General features: G+C 54.9%; 1 protein-coding gene across 18 annotated transcripts in view; it reads left to right on the top strand.

Annotated features, from left to right (window-relative positions):
- CHD6 (chromodomain helicase DNA binding protein 6) overlaps window positions 1–17,186 on the top strand; it is a 213,768-nt gene that overhangs the window by 105,169 nt on the left and 91,413 nt on the right. For 17 of the 18 annotated variants that reach the window (XR_007768567.1, XM_050918575.1, XM_050918559.1 and 14 more), the window contains 2 exons: window positions 991–1,472; window positions 15,989–16,136. Coding sequence is in view for 17 of the 18 variants with exons in the window: in XM_050918575.1 (XP_050774532.1) it covers window positions 991–1,472; window positions 15,989–16,136 (630 nt within the window). In the remaining variant the exon portion in view is untranslated. Of the gene's footprint in view, window positions 1–990; window positions 1,473–3,395; window positions 14,335–15,988; window positions 16,137–17,186 lie in introns of those variants that run through there. The other variant, XM_050918576.1, reaches the window with a different exon arrangement.

A 17,186-nucleotide genomic window follows, 5' to 3' on the forward strand; every position in this document is an offset into this window, starting at 1 on the left:
AGTATCTCCCGCCGCTGCCACCAGTTGTCACGGAGTGTGGGGGAGTCCGGCCCTGCACCCCTCTTCCTGGGACCCACAGTGACTCTCAGCCAGCCAGTAAGACAGAAGGTTTATTGGACAACAGGAACACAGGTTACAGCAGAGCTTGCAGGCACAGTTAGGACCCCTCCACCGAGTCCTTCTGGGCTTTCAGGGTGCTTGGATCCTAGCTAGGATACCCTGAATTCCGCCCACACAGCCCCAAGCCCAAACTCAAACTGCTTCCCTCCTGCCACTCCCTTCCTTTGTCCCCTTCCTGGGGCAAGGTGTTGACCTTTCCCCTCCCTTACCTAGCTCAGGTTACAGGCTCTGGCATCGTCCATCTCCTAAAGTCCTCCCCTGCTCTCCCACTCCCCACACAGACAGTCCCTACTGCATCACAGAGGCCATTGAGGCAGGGGTGCTAGGCCCCCATAGTCCTTGAATAGGGGGAGGTGCAAACTTCCCCCTCTCTGCCCAGGCACCAGCAGGAAGTGGGTTCTGCTCCTCGGGGGCACTGAGTTGGGACCCAGAAGGCCTGCATTCAGCTCCCAGCTCTGCTGCTGCCCTTGCTGGGCTCAGTTTCTCCTCTGTCAAAGGGAGGAGTGAGACTTACACCTTTGTACAGTGCTCTCCGACAGATGGTTGCAAAACTACAGAAGTGGTGATTATTATTGTTTATTGATAGTTTTATGCCAAACATCCGTCTGCTTAGCAGCGTGCAGCGACACCGCGCTGAACGCTGTCTTGCTGGAACAGTCTGGTACCCAGTGCAGTCCTGTGCATGACACTGCACCGGGCAACCTCGGCAGAAGTCAGGCTGTGTTGTAAGCATCATGGCCTATGTATAACACCACCCCTGGGCATGTAAAGATCCATAGGGTCTGGAGACTGACAGGGCCCTGGCAGCCCCCATCTGTCATGTCTGTAGGGGCTGTTTGCTAATGCTCCTCCTTTCTGCTCTCTTTGCAGCTGTCTCATTCCCTGATGTCTGGCGCCTCACTCCCTTGCGAGTACAAGCCCCAGCCCCCCTTTGCCAGCAGCGCCGATCGGGAGGACCTGTGTCCGCACGTGAACATTGCAGACTTGGCCAGTCACTACCAGCGCCCGGAGGAGGAGCCTGGCGAGGCTGTACAGAAGAGGATGCCATCCCAGAATGGCATGCAGGACAGTGGGGGTGGGGGCACTGGGGTGAAGAAGAAACGGAAGAAAAAGGCCCCGGGGGAGTTGGAAGTGGGGGAGAAAGGAGCCTTGGAGAGAGAGATGAAACCAAAGAGGAAGAGAGAGCCAAAGGAGCCCAAGAAACCCAGGGAGCCCAAGAAACCCAGGGAGCCCAAGCAGAAGGAGGCAGCCAAGAAACCCAGGAAACCCCGGGAGGCCAAACCCCCCAAGGAGCCTAAAGAAAAGAAGAGCAGCACTGAGTCGGCCCCCAAGGCAAAGCCCAGGAAGGCCAGGTGGGTCTTGTTGTGTGTTCAGTGCTGTGGGGTCCTGCCCCTACCACACTGTAACCAGGCCAGGGCAGGGTGGTAGCTTCTAGGAGCAGACCAGGGCCACCTTTCCCTTTAGCCCAGAAGGACATTGTGTGGTGGGACTAGGGGGCTCCCTGTATTGGAGCAGGATGGCGGCTGGCCTACTGGAGTGAGCTGTATGGGCAGCACCCTTTGGGCACTTTTGTCTGCAGGGCTGTCACTGAGATTGATGTACAAAGTGTGTGTACACCACTGCGATATCTAGTGGTTGGGCAACACGACACGCCAGCTCTGTTAGCACTAGGCTGTGCCGAATCCTGTGTCCTCCCCTCTCTGGCCCCTGCGCTGGGTGTATTGTCACTGCATAGGGGCATCAGGTGGGAGTCATTCCGGAATGGGGCAGGTTTGTAATGAGGCATTTACTGAAATGGTAGTGACACAAGATGGGCCTTGCAGTCTGCTCGAAAGGCCTCTGCTGTTCCCATTCCAAGGCAGTTATTGTAGTAGTCGGGGGTATAGGAGAGTAAATCTGTCCAGAGCAACAAATGGGGGAAGCGGGCCACATGCACTCCAGCCAGACTCTGGAGTTCGAGTAGTGCCTGGAACCCTTTGCATGAGTGTGGGGATAGTGAGGATGTTAATAACTCACAGGAGAGAGCCTCTTCCTCTGGCCGGCCTGTCACACAAGGATCTCAAAGCTCTTTGTAAACCCTCCCAGCCCGAATGAGGAAGGTAAGCAGACGAAAACACTGACTGAGAAAGGAGTGAGTGTTAGACGCAGAATCCACGAGTCCCGCCTGTGACTTCGCTGCTCTAACCACAAGATACCACTATCTCCCTAGAACTGAATTTTAGGTTGCCCTAAGCTCCCAGTGGAAAGCGTGATCTCCTCTCCCCCTTTTGCAGTGTAAGAGTCAGCTAAAGGCGGTGTAGCTCTAAGAGGGCCTGAGAGTTCTTTTGTGTTGCATAATGTAGCACTGCTGCCTTTGCTTGTCTCTTCTCCCTTTAATTAACAAGGTGATGGGCCAGTAGAGGAGCTCCCATTCCTGGGGAAAGCTGGTTAATTGGTAATATGCACAGATAAAGGATTGGGTCTCTGCAGCTCCAGCTGCATTTGATTTACTATCTGTCCGGCTGGCTAAAATAAATGTTTTTTGAGGGTTCTGTAACAACCACACTTATTGATTGGCGTCTGGGTGCTGTGGCATGCTATGCATAATCCATGCACTGAGCATTTCCATGACGTAAGGTTCGTACCTGTGGGAGTGCTGTGCTGGTAAGAGACAAACATCCCCGGGCACTCCCAAACTTTGCCTATGCGAGGGCTGCGTTTGCAACTCAACAGGAACTGGAACCACCAACTTTGCGTGAAACGGGGCAGCCAGCAGCTGCCCTGTACTGTATAGTGGAACCCCCTGCAGGCAGGGCTGCACCCTGCCCTCAATGTGTGATGTTCCTCAAGCTCAGGGCATCACAAGCACCTAGGAAAAGCTGCTCTGGCTGCATGGGTCTTCAAGCCAGGGCAGCTCTGGACAAACGAAGAGGCACAAGCAGTGCCTCTGAGCGCCAGGGGCAGGGCCAAGCAAGGCTTGAGGAGGAGTTGAGTGGACAATGTGGAGGAGAGCAGGAGGAGGAAGGGCCAGTGAAGGCATGGGGAGGGCAGACAGAGATGGCATTGTGATGTAGGCAAGGGGGCTGGGCAGAGGCCAGTGCTGGCTAGGGAAGTGGGGAGTGGCTTAAAGATGGGAAGTGACCTGGGCGGAACAGCCAGGAAGGAAGGGAAGTTTAGCACCAGTGTTTTTGCTGGGCCAGGGACCATGGGTGAGGGGTGGGGGCTGCAGACAAGGAAGGGGTGGGACAAAGGGGCAACAGAGAGGTGGGCTGGATAGAGGTGAAGAGGGAAGTTTTTCCCTCCTGTGTCAGAGTGAACCAGCAGCCCTCTTCTCCCAGTGCTGGGCAGGGTGGGAAGCTGGCTTGCCAGGCCCAGGCCAAGGGGAGGCAGACCCCTGCCCTCAGCACCTGCCTGGCCCTTCCCACTCTCAGTGTGCTGGTTCCCTCCCCTCATCTGCCCCACCCTGCAGGCAGGCGAGAGCCTCGCTACACTGCCTGAGGCCCCAGGCGTAGCACCACGCGCGCTCCACTAGGCCATGATTCTTTTCGTGAATAGCTCCTGCGTTCCATTTGCTGCTGGCGCTTGTCCTGGCCCCCTTCCCTGCAGAGTGAGCATCTGAGTTTGGGGCTCATGCTCTCCAGGCTGGCAGCACTGCAGAGGCAGCTTCTACCAGCCCTGCCGGGGAGGCTGAAGTGCAAGTTGTGGTCATTTCTGGTGGCCCCTCCATCATGCGCACAGCTCTGGCTAATGTGGGAATGATATGGATAATCTGCTTGGGGAAGGCAGGGTCAGCTTGGGCCTGGGGTGGAATAGGTGGTTCCTTACTAGGAGAAGGAGGGCCTGGTCAGGCCAGGCAGCACTTGATGCAGATGGTAAGATTGCCACACTCTTTCTGAAGACCTGAGCATAGTGGCACAGTCTTCTGTAAATGATTTCTAACACCTGGGTTCACGAATGGAAGGTTGTTAATTGTGACACCCCAGCCAGTCTCTTGGGCGGAAGTTACATGGGCAGTGCATTTTCAGCCTTTAATTGTATTACGGGTGCGAGGCTAGGCCACTTTTGACCTAAATGTCACATTTATCTCAATCACTTTTTACAAACCCTAGCCGACCCATGAACCTGAGGGGCACAGTCCAACGGATGCATCTTGTGTTCAACAGCCCTTCCTCTACAGCCTGGCAGACATTGCAGCGTGAGCTAGTGCTTGAGAACCTGTGTGGAACTGACCATAGCCAAAGGGAAGCTGACTCATGTTTCATTGGCCTAGCTCAGAGCTACACACAGCCACAGCTGGCAGCGTGCACAGTGACACGTGCATTCACTTCCGAAAACCTTTTGACTTATCTGTGAGATTCTGTTACCTGTACGGGGGAAGGATGTTGATGTGTGAGACGAACATGGTCTTTGAACTGATGCTTTCCAGGTGCATGCCTGGAACCAGGGTGTGTTGTTGCCTGGTTCACTCCAGATGGGGGCGACTCACCTGCAAAGCATGTGCAGCCAGTGTTTGTGCCCCATTGCTGCTGGGCAGAGGCTTGACAGGTTTGATCAAACTCTGCCGCAGCCCTTGAGTATCTTTCTATTGAACTTGCTGGGGGTGGGCTGAGTCCTGCTGGACTCGGGTTGGAGTGAAGCTCTCATAGAGCATAGGGCCGTCATCCTGTCGCACTCCTGTGTGTGAGCCTGCTGCCAGGGGAGAGCAAGGGACTGGAGAGCTGCCCAGCAGACAGGAGAGGAGCTTTGCAGACTGCCAGGAACTCCACCTCTCTTTCTGGGAGCCCAGTCCAGGAACCCTTGAAGTGTCTCCCATTTGGCACCCACAAGTAGCGGCGACTTTTCACATTGTTGCCCTGGGAGTTTGAGCTGTCTGTGTCTCTCACCCACTGTACAAAGTGTGTGTGTGTTGTAAATTGAATTGGATCCATTCTTGGGTTGAACAAGCTGGTGCCTCCCTTCTCCTGGTTATTACCATGTTTGTCACTCTTTGTTGTTTGTGTGCTAGTACTGCTGAGTGGCTTCAGCTGAGCTCAGGGCCCTTGTGGGCTGGGGAGAGAGAGTCTTTGCCCCAGAGAGTTTACAGTCTGAACAGCTGAGGTGGGGAGAGGCTGGCCCAGTGGTTAGGGTACTGCCCTGGGACTGTGAGCACTGGGTTCAAGTCCCTGCTCTGCCACAGACTGCCTGTGAAGCCTTGGGGTCACTGCGTCTCTCGGGGGCTCAGTTCCCCTCTGTTCAGGGGGGGAATATCTAGGAGCGAGGCAGGGAACAGAGGCCCAGAGAGAGTCAGTGACTTGCCCACGGTCACATGGAGCTTTGAGCCAGAAACTGCCCAGTCCCAGTGGAGAGCACTGAGCACAAGCCCAGAGTTGCTGTCCTGTGCCCCTTTTGCTCCGCTCGCCGCTGAAAAGATTGAAACAATTAGACATTGAAGTGAAATAAAATCTGACTGAGTCGGATGTTGCCAGGACTTCTCCGAAGGCTGGTGTAGCTCAGTGAGCTCTTAGATGTGCTAGGACAGCTTAGGCCTGCACCTTGGATCTGAGGACTCTTCCACAGGCAGTTCTGTAGCATGGGGCGTCACCTGCGTGTGAGGCTGCTGGAGGCGCTAGTGAGACAGTTTGATGCAGGGCCATCAGTATGTAGGTGACATGCAGCCCTGGGCCTCTTCTTCATTGGACCAAGATGGGGCAGGGGTTCTGGGGCTTGAAGGAGAGGGAGCTGGCTAAAGCTCAGAGCAGACCAGCCAGGGGTGATGCAGGCACATCGGTGGGGGGTCTGCTCTAGGTATGGAGGAGGGTGGCCTGTGGTTTTTCCAGCAGGTTTGCAACTTGGTGCTCCTGGCCCCCAACTGTGACAGGACTCCTGAGCGGCTTCATTGACCTGAAGCCCTTGGATCCTCCAGGCCTTTCCTCTCTGCTCCAGACTTTGTGACTTGCTCTGACCTCTCCCTGTTGGGGCCACCTCTGTGCATGGCGTGGTGACAGCAGGAGGGTCCAGAACCTGCACTCCCCTCCCATTGCTTTCAGCTGCAGTTCAAGGTGTTGACGTTGGTCTGGAGAGCCCTACTGGAGTGTTGGACATGGCATTCCCAATGAGGAGTCTCTGTTGCTCACGGCTTGCTACCCCCAGACTTCGTGCTGGGGCCTTTATACATTTAAGAGAGAGAGATATGAGACAGCCCCGGTCCCAAGGAGAAGGTGGCCAGGTCATCTCCCTACAACTGTGTGAATCCATCCAGCGCCCCTGCATTCCCAAATCCCCCTGTGTCCTGCTTACGTTGTGGCAGCGCTGCAGCGGCTCAGAGCTCCCTGCTTCTGCGGTGGCAGCAGTGCAGTGGCTCAGGGCTCCCTGCTCCCGCATTGGCGGCGCTGTGGTGGCGCAGGACTCCCCGCTCCCGCATTAACGGCGCTGTGGTGGTGAAGTACTCTCTGCTCTTGCGTTCGTTGCGCTGTGGTGGCGCAGGATTCCCCCCTGCTCCTGCATTGGTGGCACAGGGTTCCCTGCCTCCGCGTTGGCAGTGCTGCGGTGGCACAGGGCTCCCCGCTCCCGCGGTGGTTGCATTGTGATGGTGCAGGACTCCCTGCTCCTGTGTCGGTGGCGCAGGGCTCCCTGCTCCTGCGTTGGCAGTGCTGTGGTGGTGCAATACTCCTTGTTCTCACATTGGTGGCACAGGGCTCCCCGCTCCCGCAGTGGTGGCGCTGTGGTGGCACAGGGCTACCAGCTCTCGTGTTGGCAATGCTGTGCCGGTTCCCAGCTCCCGTGTTGAGGGCGCTGCAGTGGCGCAGGACTCCCTGCTCCTGCTTGTTGTTCATGGCCGGGTTCACAATGAGGAGCAGCGCATCTTCCCACTGCATGTTTCAGATGCAGTATGTTGTTCTGGGGCAGGGGTGCTGGGGAGGCTGTGCCAGCTGCATCCCTCTCTTGAAGAGAGAGCTCGACACTGACTTCCAGGGAGAGCTAGAGTTCTGGGGAAAACGCAGATTAACAGAGAGAATATCTTCTGCCAGGCTTTAGGCTGTCATCCCTCACCCCTTGTGTGCCCCCCGAGCCTGCCGCCCTCTCTGAAGTGGTGCCTTACTGATGGGGACTGTGGCAGCACTGCAGATAGGATTCTGCAGTTTGCCTCACAATAATGTGCTTGGAGCATTTTCTCCTGGCAAAGGATGATGTTTTGGGTAAAGCATGGGACAGAGAATCCAGAAATGTGGGTTCTACTGCTGACTCTGCCACTAACATGCTGTGTGAGACCTGGGCAGTCAGTTCAGCTCCCCTTCCCTCTGTGAGCTAGGGATACTAATGGATGTTGTTAGGAAATGGGCAGGTCCCACACCTAGAATGGGAAGATGTGGCAAACACTGCGCTGAGTGTTACCCTGCAGGCAGCGAGTGTCCCAGTGTAATGGTGTCCCTGGCATCAAGCAGGCATTTTATGAGGATCAGTTCATTAATGTCTGAAAGGAGCTTTGAGCTCTCCAGGTGGGAGGTGGGAGAGGAGGTGATGGTCCTCTCCCCATAAACGTGGTGTCTCCTCTTGCCAGCTGACGGCAGGTCCTGGTTATATCATCATCTCTTTAGCAGGCACCAGGATAATAGATGTCTTTCCCCAATCTGTTTGCCAACCACTTGGGTTTGATACCATTAGAAACGAGAGGGCTCTGTCTCAGACAGCCCAGTGCGAGCTAGCAGTGATACTGGCTATGGGGAGACTCACAACTCCTTCCACTTTGCCCACACAGAGCTGACAGACTGAGGTATCAGAACCAAAGTGGGGCAAGACATGAGGTAACTGATCAGATTTCTCACGTTCATTTCCTTCTGCAGAGGACTGAACTGTTTCAAATAGAGCTTCCAGGGGAGCAGTCCATAGGGCATGTGGGCCAGGAAGCCAGGGTTGCAATTTGCACTCTGAAGTCTGCAATAATAACTGTACTTTGTGGCATCTTCAGCCTGTGGATCTCAGAGGTGTGAAAGTGTCACATCTATACAGCCAATGTATCATGGAGCAAGGTCTTCTTCTTCAAGTGATGGTCCCTCTTGTAGTCAACTGAGGGTTCTGTGCATGTGCCTGGAGCTGGAGCTTTTAATAGTAGTGTCTGTTGGTCCATGCATGCCCCCTTGATCCACCTCATGGTTATGACTGAGGCGATAAAGGGCAGGACGGACCGACCCCGCACTCTCTTCCTTCTCACCGCTGCCTGGTCAGAATTGGAGCTTCTTTGTTTCTCTTGTCTCTTGTGACGCATTTCTGCAAACTGAGAAAAAAGGCTCTTATTCTTGTACATAGTTAATAGTTTTGTTATTTTTACAGTTGTTTCAGTGGTAGTTCTTAGGATTTTAAGGACTGGGGGATGCCATTTTCACCAGTCGTCCCGTACTCTCCCCTCTTCGCTCCCCCATCCCCCCATCTTCCCAGCACCCAGGCCTGGTACTGGATTATGCTGAAGACGCCTGGGTTCAAGATCTGCACTTCCTTCCATCGCTCATTCTCAGTCAATGACAAATACCAATGCCGCCCTTATTGCTTGGGGGAGGCACAAGTTGCATCCAGGTGCAGTATCTGTTTCTCCTTCCCTGCACGTACGCGGAAAGACTGGGCTCTTCACTTCAAGAAGAACCTCATGGAGGTCACCATGAGATCGCAGTCGATCCAAGCCAGGGAACCTCCCTGTACATTGGCCTGAGCAAACTAAGAACATGTCTCCTACCACAGACCTCAGTCTAGTTCAGCCAGTACCAGCGCTGTGGATCCACATTGGGGCCTAGTTGTGAGGCAAGGAGGCCTGCACATAAGCATAGCAGTAAGTCTTACTCCACATGCAAGAAGAACACTGCCCCATCCACGAGTTCCGGCCACAGAGAAGCATTGCGTTCCAAGGCGCACAAGCATGACAAGAAGCTGCACAGACCATTGCGTCTTTTGGCCCCATTCATTGAAACTCATACTCCTTCCAGATCGGCACCGCCAAGGTCCAGGGAACCTTTGAATCCTTAGCAGTCCTCTCCATTCCTATTCCAGCTGAAGAGTGCATGCCACTGATGCTGGGGAGACTTGGGTCAACCTCCGGAGCCACACGAGCTGTTTGCTTTAACTGAGGAGAGGTCTTCTTGCCCTCTGGTGCTGTCGCCTCTTCAGAGAGTTGCTTCCCAAGGTTGGATTTGCCTTCTTTGGGCCATGTTCCCGCCCACTCCCCAGAGCCTTCTACAGTTTCTTCAGTTCTGATGGCACCACCATTTGAACTGGCTTCTGATTTCTTGGATTCGGAAGGTTTGTTCAGGGACCGAGGCCTTCCTTTCCTGCACCGCTGGTGTGAGCACTCCAAGGCCCCATCAGGTTCATGGTAGTAGCCGCCATTTACCCAGCATTGGTGTCTTTGGAACCTTGCTCTATGGGGCCCTTCTCAACATCCGCAGTCTGCTCTGCCCATGAGGAATGCCCTCTCTGCTCTCCGACCATCGTCCAGCAGGCATTCAGACTCGCTGTTAGGTAATGCTGAGTCCAACTCTGATGGTACCACTAGATCCGGAGCAGTTCTCCTCTACATCCCTGGATGCTGCAGTGTCTTCTACTCCTCCCTCATCCCTGGATGACTTGCAACAATTTCAGGAGCTGCTTCATAGGGTGGCTGGTGCCCTCAGCACCCCACTGGACAAAGTGCAAGATAAGCAGCACAAACTGCTCAACATCTTACATCCTCAGTACCAGCAAAGGTGGCCCTACTAATCAATGAGGCCATCTGAGTTTCTCTTCTCCCATCCTCCACCCAATTCTCTTGGGATTCAGACAGCTACCAAACGGACCCACCAACAGCACCTGTGATCCATCCTGGCAGATAAGTAGGGCAAGCACCTGGACCTTTTGGGCCACAGGGTCTTTTCCTCTATCAACCTACAAATTTGCATTTTGAACTACTTGACTCTGTTTGTGAAATACAACTTCCTTACCTATGGCAAACCTGTGGATTTCACTGATAAACTAGCCCTGCAGGATCAGGCCCAATTCCAAGCTATCCTAGAGAAAGGGAAACTGGTGGCGAGGACGACACTGCCGGCCGCGGTTGATGCAGCAGACACTTCTCACATACGATGGCTACGGAGATTGCCATGCACAGAGAGTCCTGGTTACATTCTTCCGACTTCCCGAAGGAGATCCAGTCCACCATAGAAGATCTTCCTTTGACAAGTCTCACCTCTTCGATCAGAAGACTGACTGTTTTCACTCCCTCAAGGACTCTAGGGCCACCCTCCGGTCTCTGGGCATCTACACACCAGCACCCAAGCTCAAATTCTACTGTCCACCTCCAACCCAGCGATTCAAAGCTCCACAACTTTTCCAACAGTCCTATGAGCCTTCTCGCAATTGGCAGAGGAACCAGCAATCCTATCCTTCCAGTTAATCATCATCACAACCTCCTGCCCTCAAACATCTCAGAAGTGCTATTTCTGAGAACACTCAGAGAGCCGCCAACCACTGTGCCTCATGGCATGCTCCCAGTCCACACCCTTCGGCGAGTGCCTAGCTCTCTTCTTGCCAGTTTGAAGTACAATAACAGTGGACATGTGAATCCTGGATGTCATTCGACATGGCTATACAATTAAGTTCCAAACGCTACCTCATCCACATCCCCGACGCCTGCTTCAGGAATTGTTCTCACAACAGTATCCTCACCCTAGAAGTGGACTTCCTTCTTCAGATGGGCACGATAGAACCTGTTCCCACAGCCCATCATGGGGCAGGGTTCTATTCCACTTATTTCCTAGTCCCCAAGAAGACAGGCGGGTGGCAACTGATCCTAGACCTATGTCATCTCAACCATTTAGTATGAAAGCCAAAGTTTTGTATGGTCACTCTGGCGGCCATCATTCCTTCCCTAGAAAGACATATGTGGTTTACAGCTCTTACTTTTATGTGGCCATCCATCCTGCCCACAGACGATTCCTGAGATTCATGGCAGATCATCATCAATTTCAGTACAGGGTTGTCCTGTTCAGACTCTCCACTGCTCCTCATGTATTCAGCAAAATTTTCTCAGTTGTGGTGGCCCACTTCTGCTGTTGAAGGATCCTTCTATTCGCTTATCTAGATGATAGGCTGCTGGCAACGTGATCAAGAAGGGAAGCTTGAGCTTCGATTTCCATGCTGCTCACACTCCTCTCCTCCCTGGGGGTGAGCATAAACATTGAAAAATCAACTTTGGACCCCAGGTAATTACTAGAGTTCATTGGGGCACGCATTGACATGGTTTTGGCTTGTGCAGAACTGCTGGAGGACAGGGTTCAAACCCTTCAGGACCTAATTTTCAGGGTGTTGTCCAATCCTTTTTTCCTAGCCAGAACCTGCCTTTCTCTTCTTTGCAACTTGCACTTGTGTGACTGTATTCTCTCATCTGCAGTTTCACTGCCTACACCTATGGCTCCAGAGGGTCTATTCCCCTACGCACCTGTCATGGATTCACAGGATTCGTGCTCTCTCTTGGCTCTGTACGGTCCCTGGGAGGAACCCCCTTCAGTGTGACAGCCCTTTTTGGTGGTCCACTCTCTCTCAGCGGTTAAGCTGTAGGCCCCTCTGGCTCCTGGAACCCCACATCTCTGAGCCCTCGCTTGCCTGTCTCTCGCTGCAGGCCCACTCAGGGAATCCACTTGCTCTGGACTCCCGGGACCTCCAGTCCCAGGGGGAATAATGCAACCCTGATCTCTAGACTGAAGTGACTCTCAGCCAGCATAAAACAGAAAGGTTTATTGAGCATCTGAAGCTAGCACAGGAAACTCTCCAGGCCGTCAGGCCTAGCATCTCTCAGCACCATGCATCTAGGTCTTTCCTGCATCCAGGTAGGCTCTGGCTGCTCCCTCTCTCCAGTCCAGCAGCCCCCTCCTTCAAGCCAATTATCTGATATCATCTCCCCCAACAGCTCCTTCCCCGTCCTTTGTTTTCCACCCTAGGTAAACAGGTCACTGGGGTCCTCCCACTGGCCAGAACCGGCTGACTGCTAAGTGGGGTGGACCTCAGTTACCAGGTCACCAGTTGTTAGGGGACCCCATCTCCAGGCCACTTTCCAGGGGTCCCCGCTGCTAGGCGAGGTCACACCTAGTCCTCTGCACCAACAAACCCTCTCTCACCACCCTGTTAAACATGCAGCACACAGGGAAACTGAGGCGTGCACACACTGGTCATGTAAAACACTACAAAAATCCCCAATTTCGTCACAGCACCTTTCTATGGACCATGTCCCCGTGGGGTCCTCTTCCTTCTCCAGTGGTGACGTATCTGGCTCGGATGTGCACTGGATACTGTTCCTCCCATCCTCCCCTTTCATAGGAGATATCACGGGTGCATTGCTTGTTAGATGGGGGGCCCACATGAGCAAGTGCATGACTCAAGGCACTTGGACTGCTCGGGAGTCCTGGATGCACATCAACATCCTGGAACTTAGAGCAGTGAGGAGAGCATGTTGGGCATTTCTCCCATCCATCCATTCCTGTCATGTCCTCCTCATGTCAGAAAATACCACTGTCTACTGCATCAACAAGCAAGGGGGCACGAGGTCTCCCATACTCTGGGTGGAGGCCTTTGGGATTGGTGCATCATCTGCAAGATCCTGTTCTCAGTGGCGTACCTTCCCAGAATTCAAAACATAATCATGGACTCTCTCAGCAGAAAGTTCATGAATGGGAGCTTCACAACACTATAGTCACCAGCATTTTCAGCTGCTGAGGAACTCCAATCAGGGACTTCTTTGCCTCCCAGGCCAACAGCAAGTTCACCTAATACTGCTACAGAGGCCGTCTTGGTGTCTTGTCCCGGGGTGATACTCTAGTTTCTTTGCTGGTCTGATCAGTTCAATTACGCCTTTCCTTCCCTACTGCTCCTACCGTGAGTCCTGCACAAGGTCAGGTGGGAGAGAGTGACAGTCATTCTGATTGTCCCCTTCTGGCCTCGACAGTTCTGGTGTCTCCTGCTTCTCAGCATGTCAGTGCGCTCCCCACTACAACCTCTCCCGGAACTAGTCATGGAACAGGGCAGATGGATCCGGCACCCCAGACTCTTCACCAATCTCTAGACTCTTCACCTCAGAGCTTTTGGATGGGCATCTTTATTAAAGTGGGAATGCTTATTGGCAGTGCAGGGCATTCTCTTGAGCAGCTGGAAGGAATCCATGAGATGCTCCTGTGGGGCCAAGTGGAAGCATTTCACTTCTTGGTCCCAAATCAGGAGCCTTGTCCCTGAAAATGTGTACATCTCTCTTTTTCTGGACTATTTCTTCTCTCTGAAGGCATCTAGCCTTGCTCTCAGCTCCATCAAGTGCTGCTATCAATGCTTTCCACCCTCCATTTGAGGGGCACACTGTCTACTCATCCATTGACTTCCAGGTTTTGGAAAGGTCTCCTATGAACCTATCCTCCTGTTCAGTCCATCGCTCCCCAGTGAGACCTCAGCCTTATCCTAATGACATTGACAAAGTCACCCTTTGAACCTATGGCCTCATGCTCTCTCTCTTCACTCCATGAAGGTTGCCTTCCTGGTGGCTATCACTTCTGCAAGATGGGTGGGCAAACTGGGGGTCATGATGGCTGATCGCTCCTTTACCACTTTTCACAAAGACAAAGTTTCCTTACACTTGCAGCCCAAGTTCCTGCCTAAGGTTGTCCCTTGTTTCCATATCAACCAACCTATACACTAACCCACCTGTAGTGAGGCGGTGGGATACCCCACAGTCCCGCTGAGGGACGAACCTCCCCTATCACCACCGTGGGCGGAGCCACTGGGTCCTGCGCCCGCCCCCAGAGGTCACGGTGCAGACCCGGAAGTATAAAAGCTCACCTGCAGAGCTCAGTCGAGGCACAGCCACCGAAGGGGCCAGACATCTAAGGCTGCTGCCAGCCGGAGCTCACACCTGGCCAGCCGAGCCTGCCCCGCGCTTGCTACCCCGAGGAGGACTGGCCGAGCCTTTCCCGCACACGCTACCCCGAGGAAGACTGGCCGAGCCTGCCCCGCGCCAGCTACCCCGAGGAGGATTGGCCAGGATCACCCCGCTCCAGCTACCCCGAGGAAGAGCCAAGCCTGCCCCGTGCCAGCTACCCCGAGGAGGACTGGCTGGGACCACCCCGCTCCAGCTACCCCGAGGAAGAACTGAGCCTGCCTCTTGCCCGCTACCCCGAGGAACCGCTGAGCCTACTGTCGGCTACTTACCCGGAGGAGCCGATGGTGTTCGAGACCATCGGTGATGCTACGCCGACTCAGGTACCTTACGAAGGGGAGTGCGGAAGTAGCCCGGGGGCAGCCGATCCCCGTCTGGCTGCAACACTGCCAGAGCCAATGTCAGTGTGTTGCAGCCAGGATCCCCACTGACAGCAGCGAGTTTCTGCCGCTGCTAGGACCACGGGCTGGGACGCAGTGGAGTGAGTGGGAGGGCCTGCGTCCCCTCTGCCACCCAACTCCTGGGTGGCAGACTCACCCTCTCCCTGGCCTGAGGAGGCCAAAGCCTAGCATTATTGCTGCCCAGCCTTGCCTGAGGGCCTGAGCCTTCTGACTCAGCGTTTTTTACCCCACCCCGACCTAGGGCCGGGCTTAAGACTATTTGTAGCGAGGCGGTGGGATACCCCACAGCCCCACTGAGGGACGAACCGTGGCCGAGCCGCACTACACCACGTTCTTTCCAAAGCCTTACGCTTCAGTGGAGGAACAACACCTTCACTCCCTCGACATCCCCAGGGTCCTGGCCTTCTACCTGCAGAGGACAAAGCCCTTCAGGAAGTCCCCTAGGCTGTTTATTACTGTAACTGAATGCATTAAGGGACAAATGATTTCTGCTCAGAGGATCTCTAAGTGGGTTTTGCGGTGCATTATGCTCTGCCACCAGTTATCAGGCCTGTCTCCATTGTGTGGGATACGGGCCCATTCCACATGAGCTCAAGCATCAACTGCAGCTGTGCTTCATGATGTGCCCCTTATGGACATCTGTAGGGCAGCCATGTGGAGTTCAGTACATACCTTCTCTTCCCATTACACCCTGGTGCGAGACTCTTCTGTGGATGCCTCCTTTGGTGCAGCCATCCTCCTCTCCCTGGTTCCATCATCATCATCCTCACACCCTCCTCCTGCCTAAGATACTGCTTGTTAATCACCCTCAGTAGAATACCATAGGGACTGTCACGCAAAGAAGAAGAGGAGGTGACTTACCTGTAAGTGGTGGTTCTTTGAGATGTGTGGCCCCTATCTGTATTCCAGTCCTGCCCTCTTTCCCCTCTGCTGCGGATTTGATTGATTTGTGGTGGAGAAGGAGCTATGGACACGGTCAGTCTGCCCCGCTCTTTATCACCTCAGAGGAAACCAAGGGCACATATGTGGAAATGGCCACTCCTACTTTTTAAAGCTCCTGCTCTGGGCACATGCGCAGAACCCTCAGTGGAATACAGGTAGGGTATTCCATGCATCTCAAAGAGCCTTCAGTTACAGATAGGCAACCTCCTCTTATCACTCCCAGATTCCTGCACTGAGCAATGGACCACACTCCCTGACAGGGCTGACCACGGGGCCAGGCGCCCTGACCATGTCCGTGCAGTGCTCTGACCACGGGGCCAGGCGTCCTGGCCACGTCTGTGCGGCCCTCTGATCATGGGGCCCGGCGCCCTGGCCATGTCTGTGTGGCGCTCTGACCACGGGGCCAGGCCCATGGTCAGAAGGCTGTGACTACGGGGCCAGGTGCCTTGCGCACAGTCTAGAGTCACTCCCAAGGGGAGCTTTCCCCACTGGCCTCTGCATCCTGGTGACCTGATGCAGGAGCTCCCCAAAGTGGGATTAAAGAACTGAAGGCAAATGGTTTTGCTGGCCTCTCCCTGGATGCTGAGCTCTGACATCTCTGGAGAAGGGATTAACTGTCAGTCTCTCCTGGCAGCAAGGAGCAAGGACCAACCCCCGTGGAGAAGAAGAAGAAAGGGAAAAGGAAAAACGAGATCCCAGTGGAGAGTTTGGAATTGGATCAAGGCCTCCTGAGCCCATCTCTGCAGAGCCCTGAGGAGTCTGCTGAGTCAGCCGACAGCCAGGTATGTGCAGGGCCGTGGCCTCAGTGGGTTCAGCTGGCTATAGTCTGTTGTGTATCCTGGGGTTCTAACACAGCTCTGACTTCCTACAGCTGATTTCTTACATCTGGGTGCCTGTGCATTGAGCTCAGAGCTCAGTGCATCCAGGTAGCAGTTGGTCAGTGGATAGCCACCTTGGCCAGGTTTGCGGCTGGTAATGTAAGGGTTAATGCCAGCACGCAGCCCTTGCACATCACTTGGCTGTGTTCCCCTCTGACCCCTTGCTCCCCAGCTCAGTGGGACTGGGAGAGCCTTGCTCCTCAGACCAGTGGGAGGGTGTGCTGAGCACAGCATGGGCAGCACCCCCCATGCTGTGGAGCCCTGCTGGTCTCTGGCGGCAGTGCTACAGGCGGCCTCCTACATTCATCGGGGTGGGAGTGTCATATTGAGAACCTCCCTCCACAGTCCAGCAGTGGCACAGCTCTCCATTGGGGTCCCCTAAGAGATGGCCCATGTGATTTGGACAGGGGATTCCCCATCCCCCAGCATCCTTTAGCCCTGGCCTGCGTTCGGTGCTCCCCTGAGCCTGAGCCCTGGCCTGCGTTCGGTGCTCCCCCCAGCCTGAGCCCTGGCCTGCGTTCAGTGCTCCCCTGAGCCCTGGCCTGCGTTCGGTGCTCCCCCCAGCCTGAGCCCTGGCCTGTGTTCAATGCTCACCTCAGCCTGAGCCCTGGCCTGCGTTCAATGCTCACCCCAGCCTGAGCTCTGGCCTGCGTTCAATGCTCACCCCAGCCTGAGCTCTGGCCTGCGTTCGGTGCTCCCCGCAGCCTGAGCTCTGGCCTGCGTTCGGTGCTCCCCGCAGCCTGAGCCCTGGCCTGCGATCGGTGCTCCCCGCAGCCTGAGCCCTGGCCTGCGATCGGTGCTCCCCGCAGCCTGAGCCCTGGCCTGCGATCGGTGCTCCCCGCAGCCTGAGCCCTGGCCTGCGTTCGGTGCTCCCCGCAGCCTGAGCTCTGGCCTGCGTTCGGTGCTCCCCGCAGCCTGAGCCCTGGCCTGCGATCGGTGCTCCCCGCAGCCTGA

The sequence above is a fragment of the Gopherus flavomarginatus genome, chromosome 11 (assembly GCF_025201925.1).
Source record: "Gopherus flavomarginatus isolate rGopFla2 chromosome 11, rGopFla2.mat.asm, whole genome shotgun sequence".
NCBI classification, from domain to species: domain Eukaryota; kingdom Metazoa; phylum Chordata; order Testudines; family Testudinidae; genus Gopherus; species Gopherus flavomarginatus.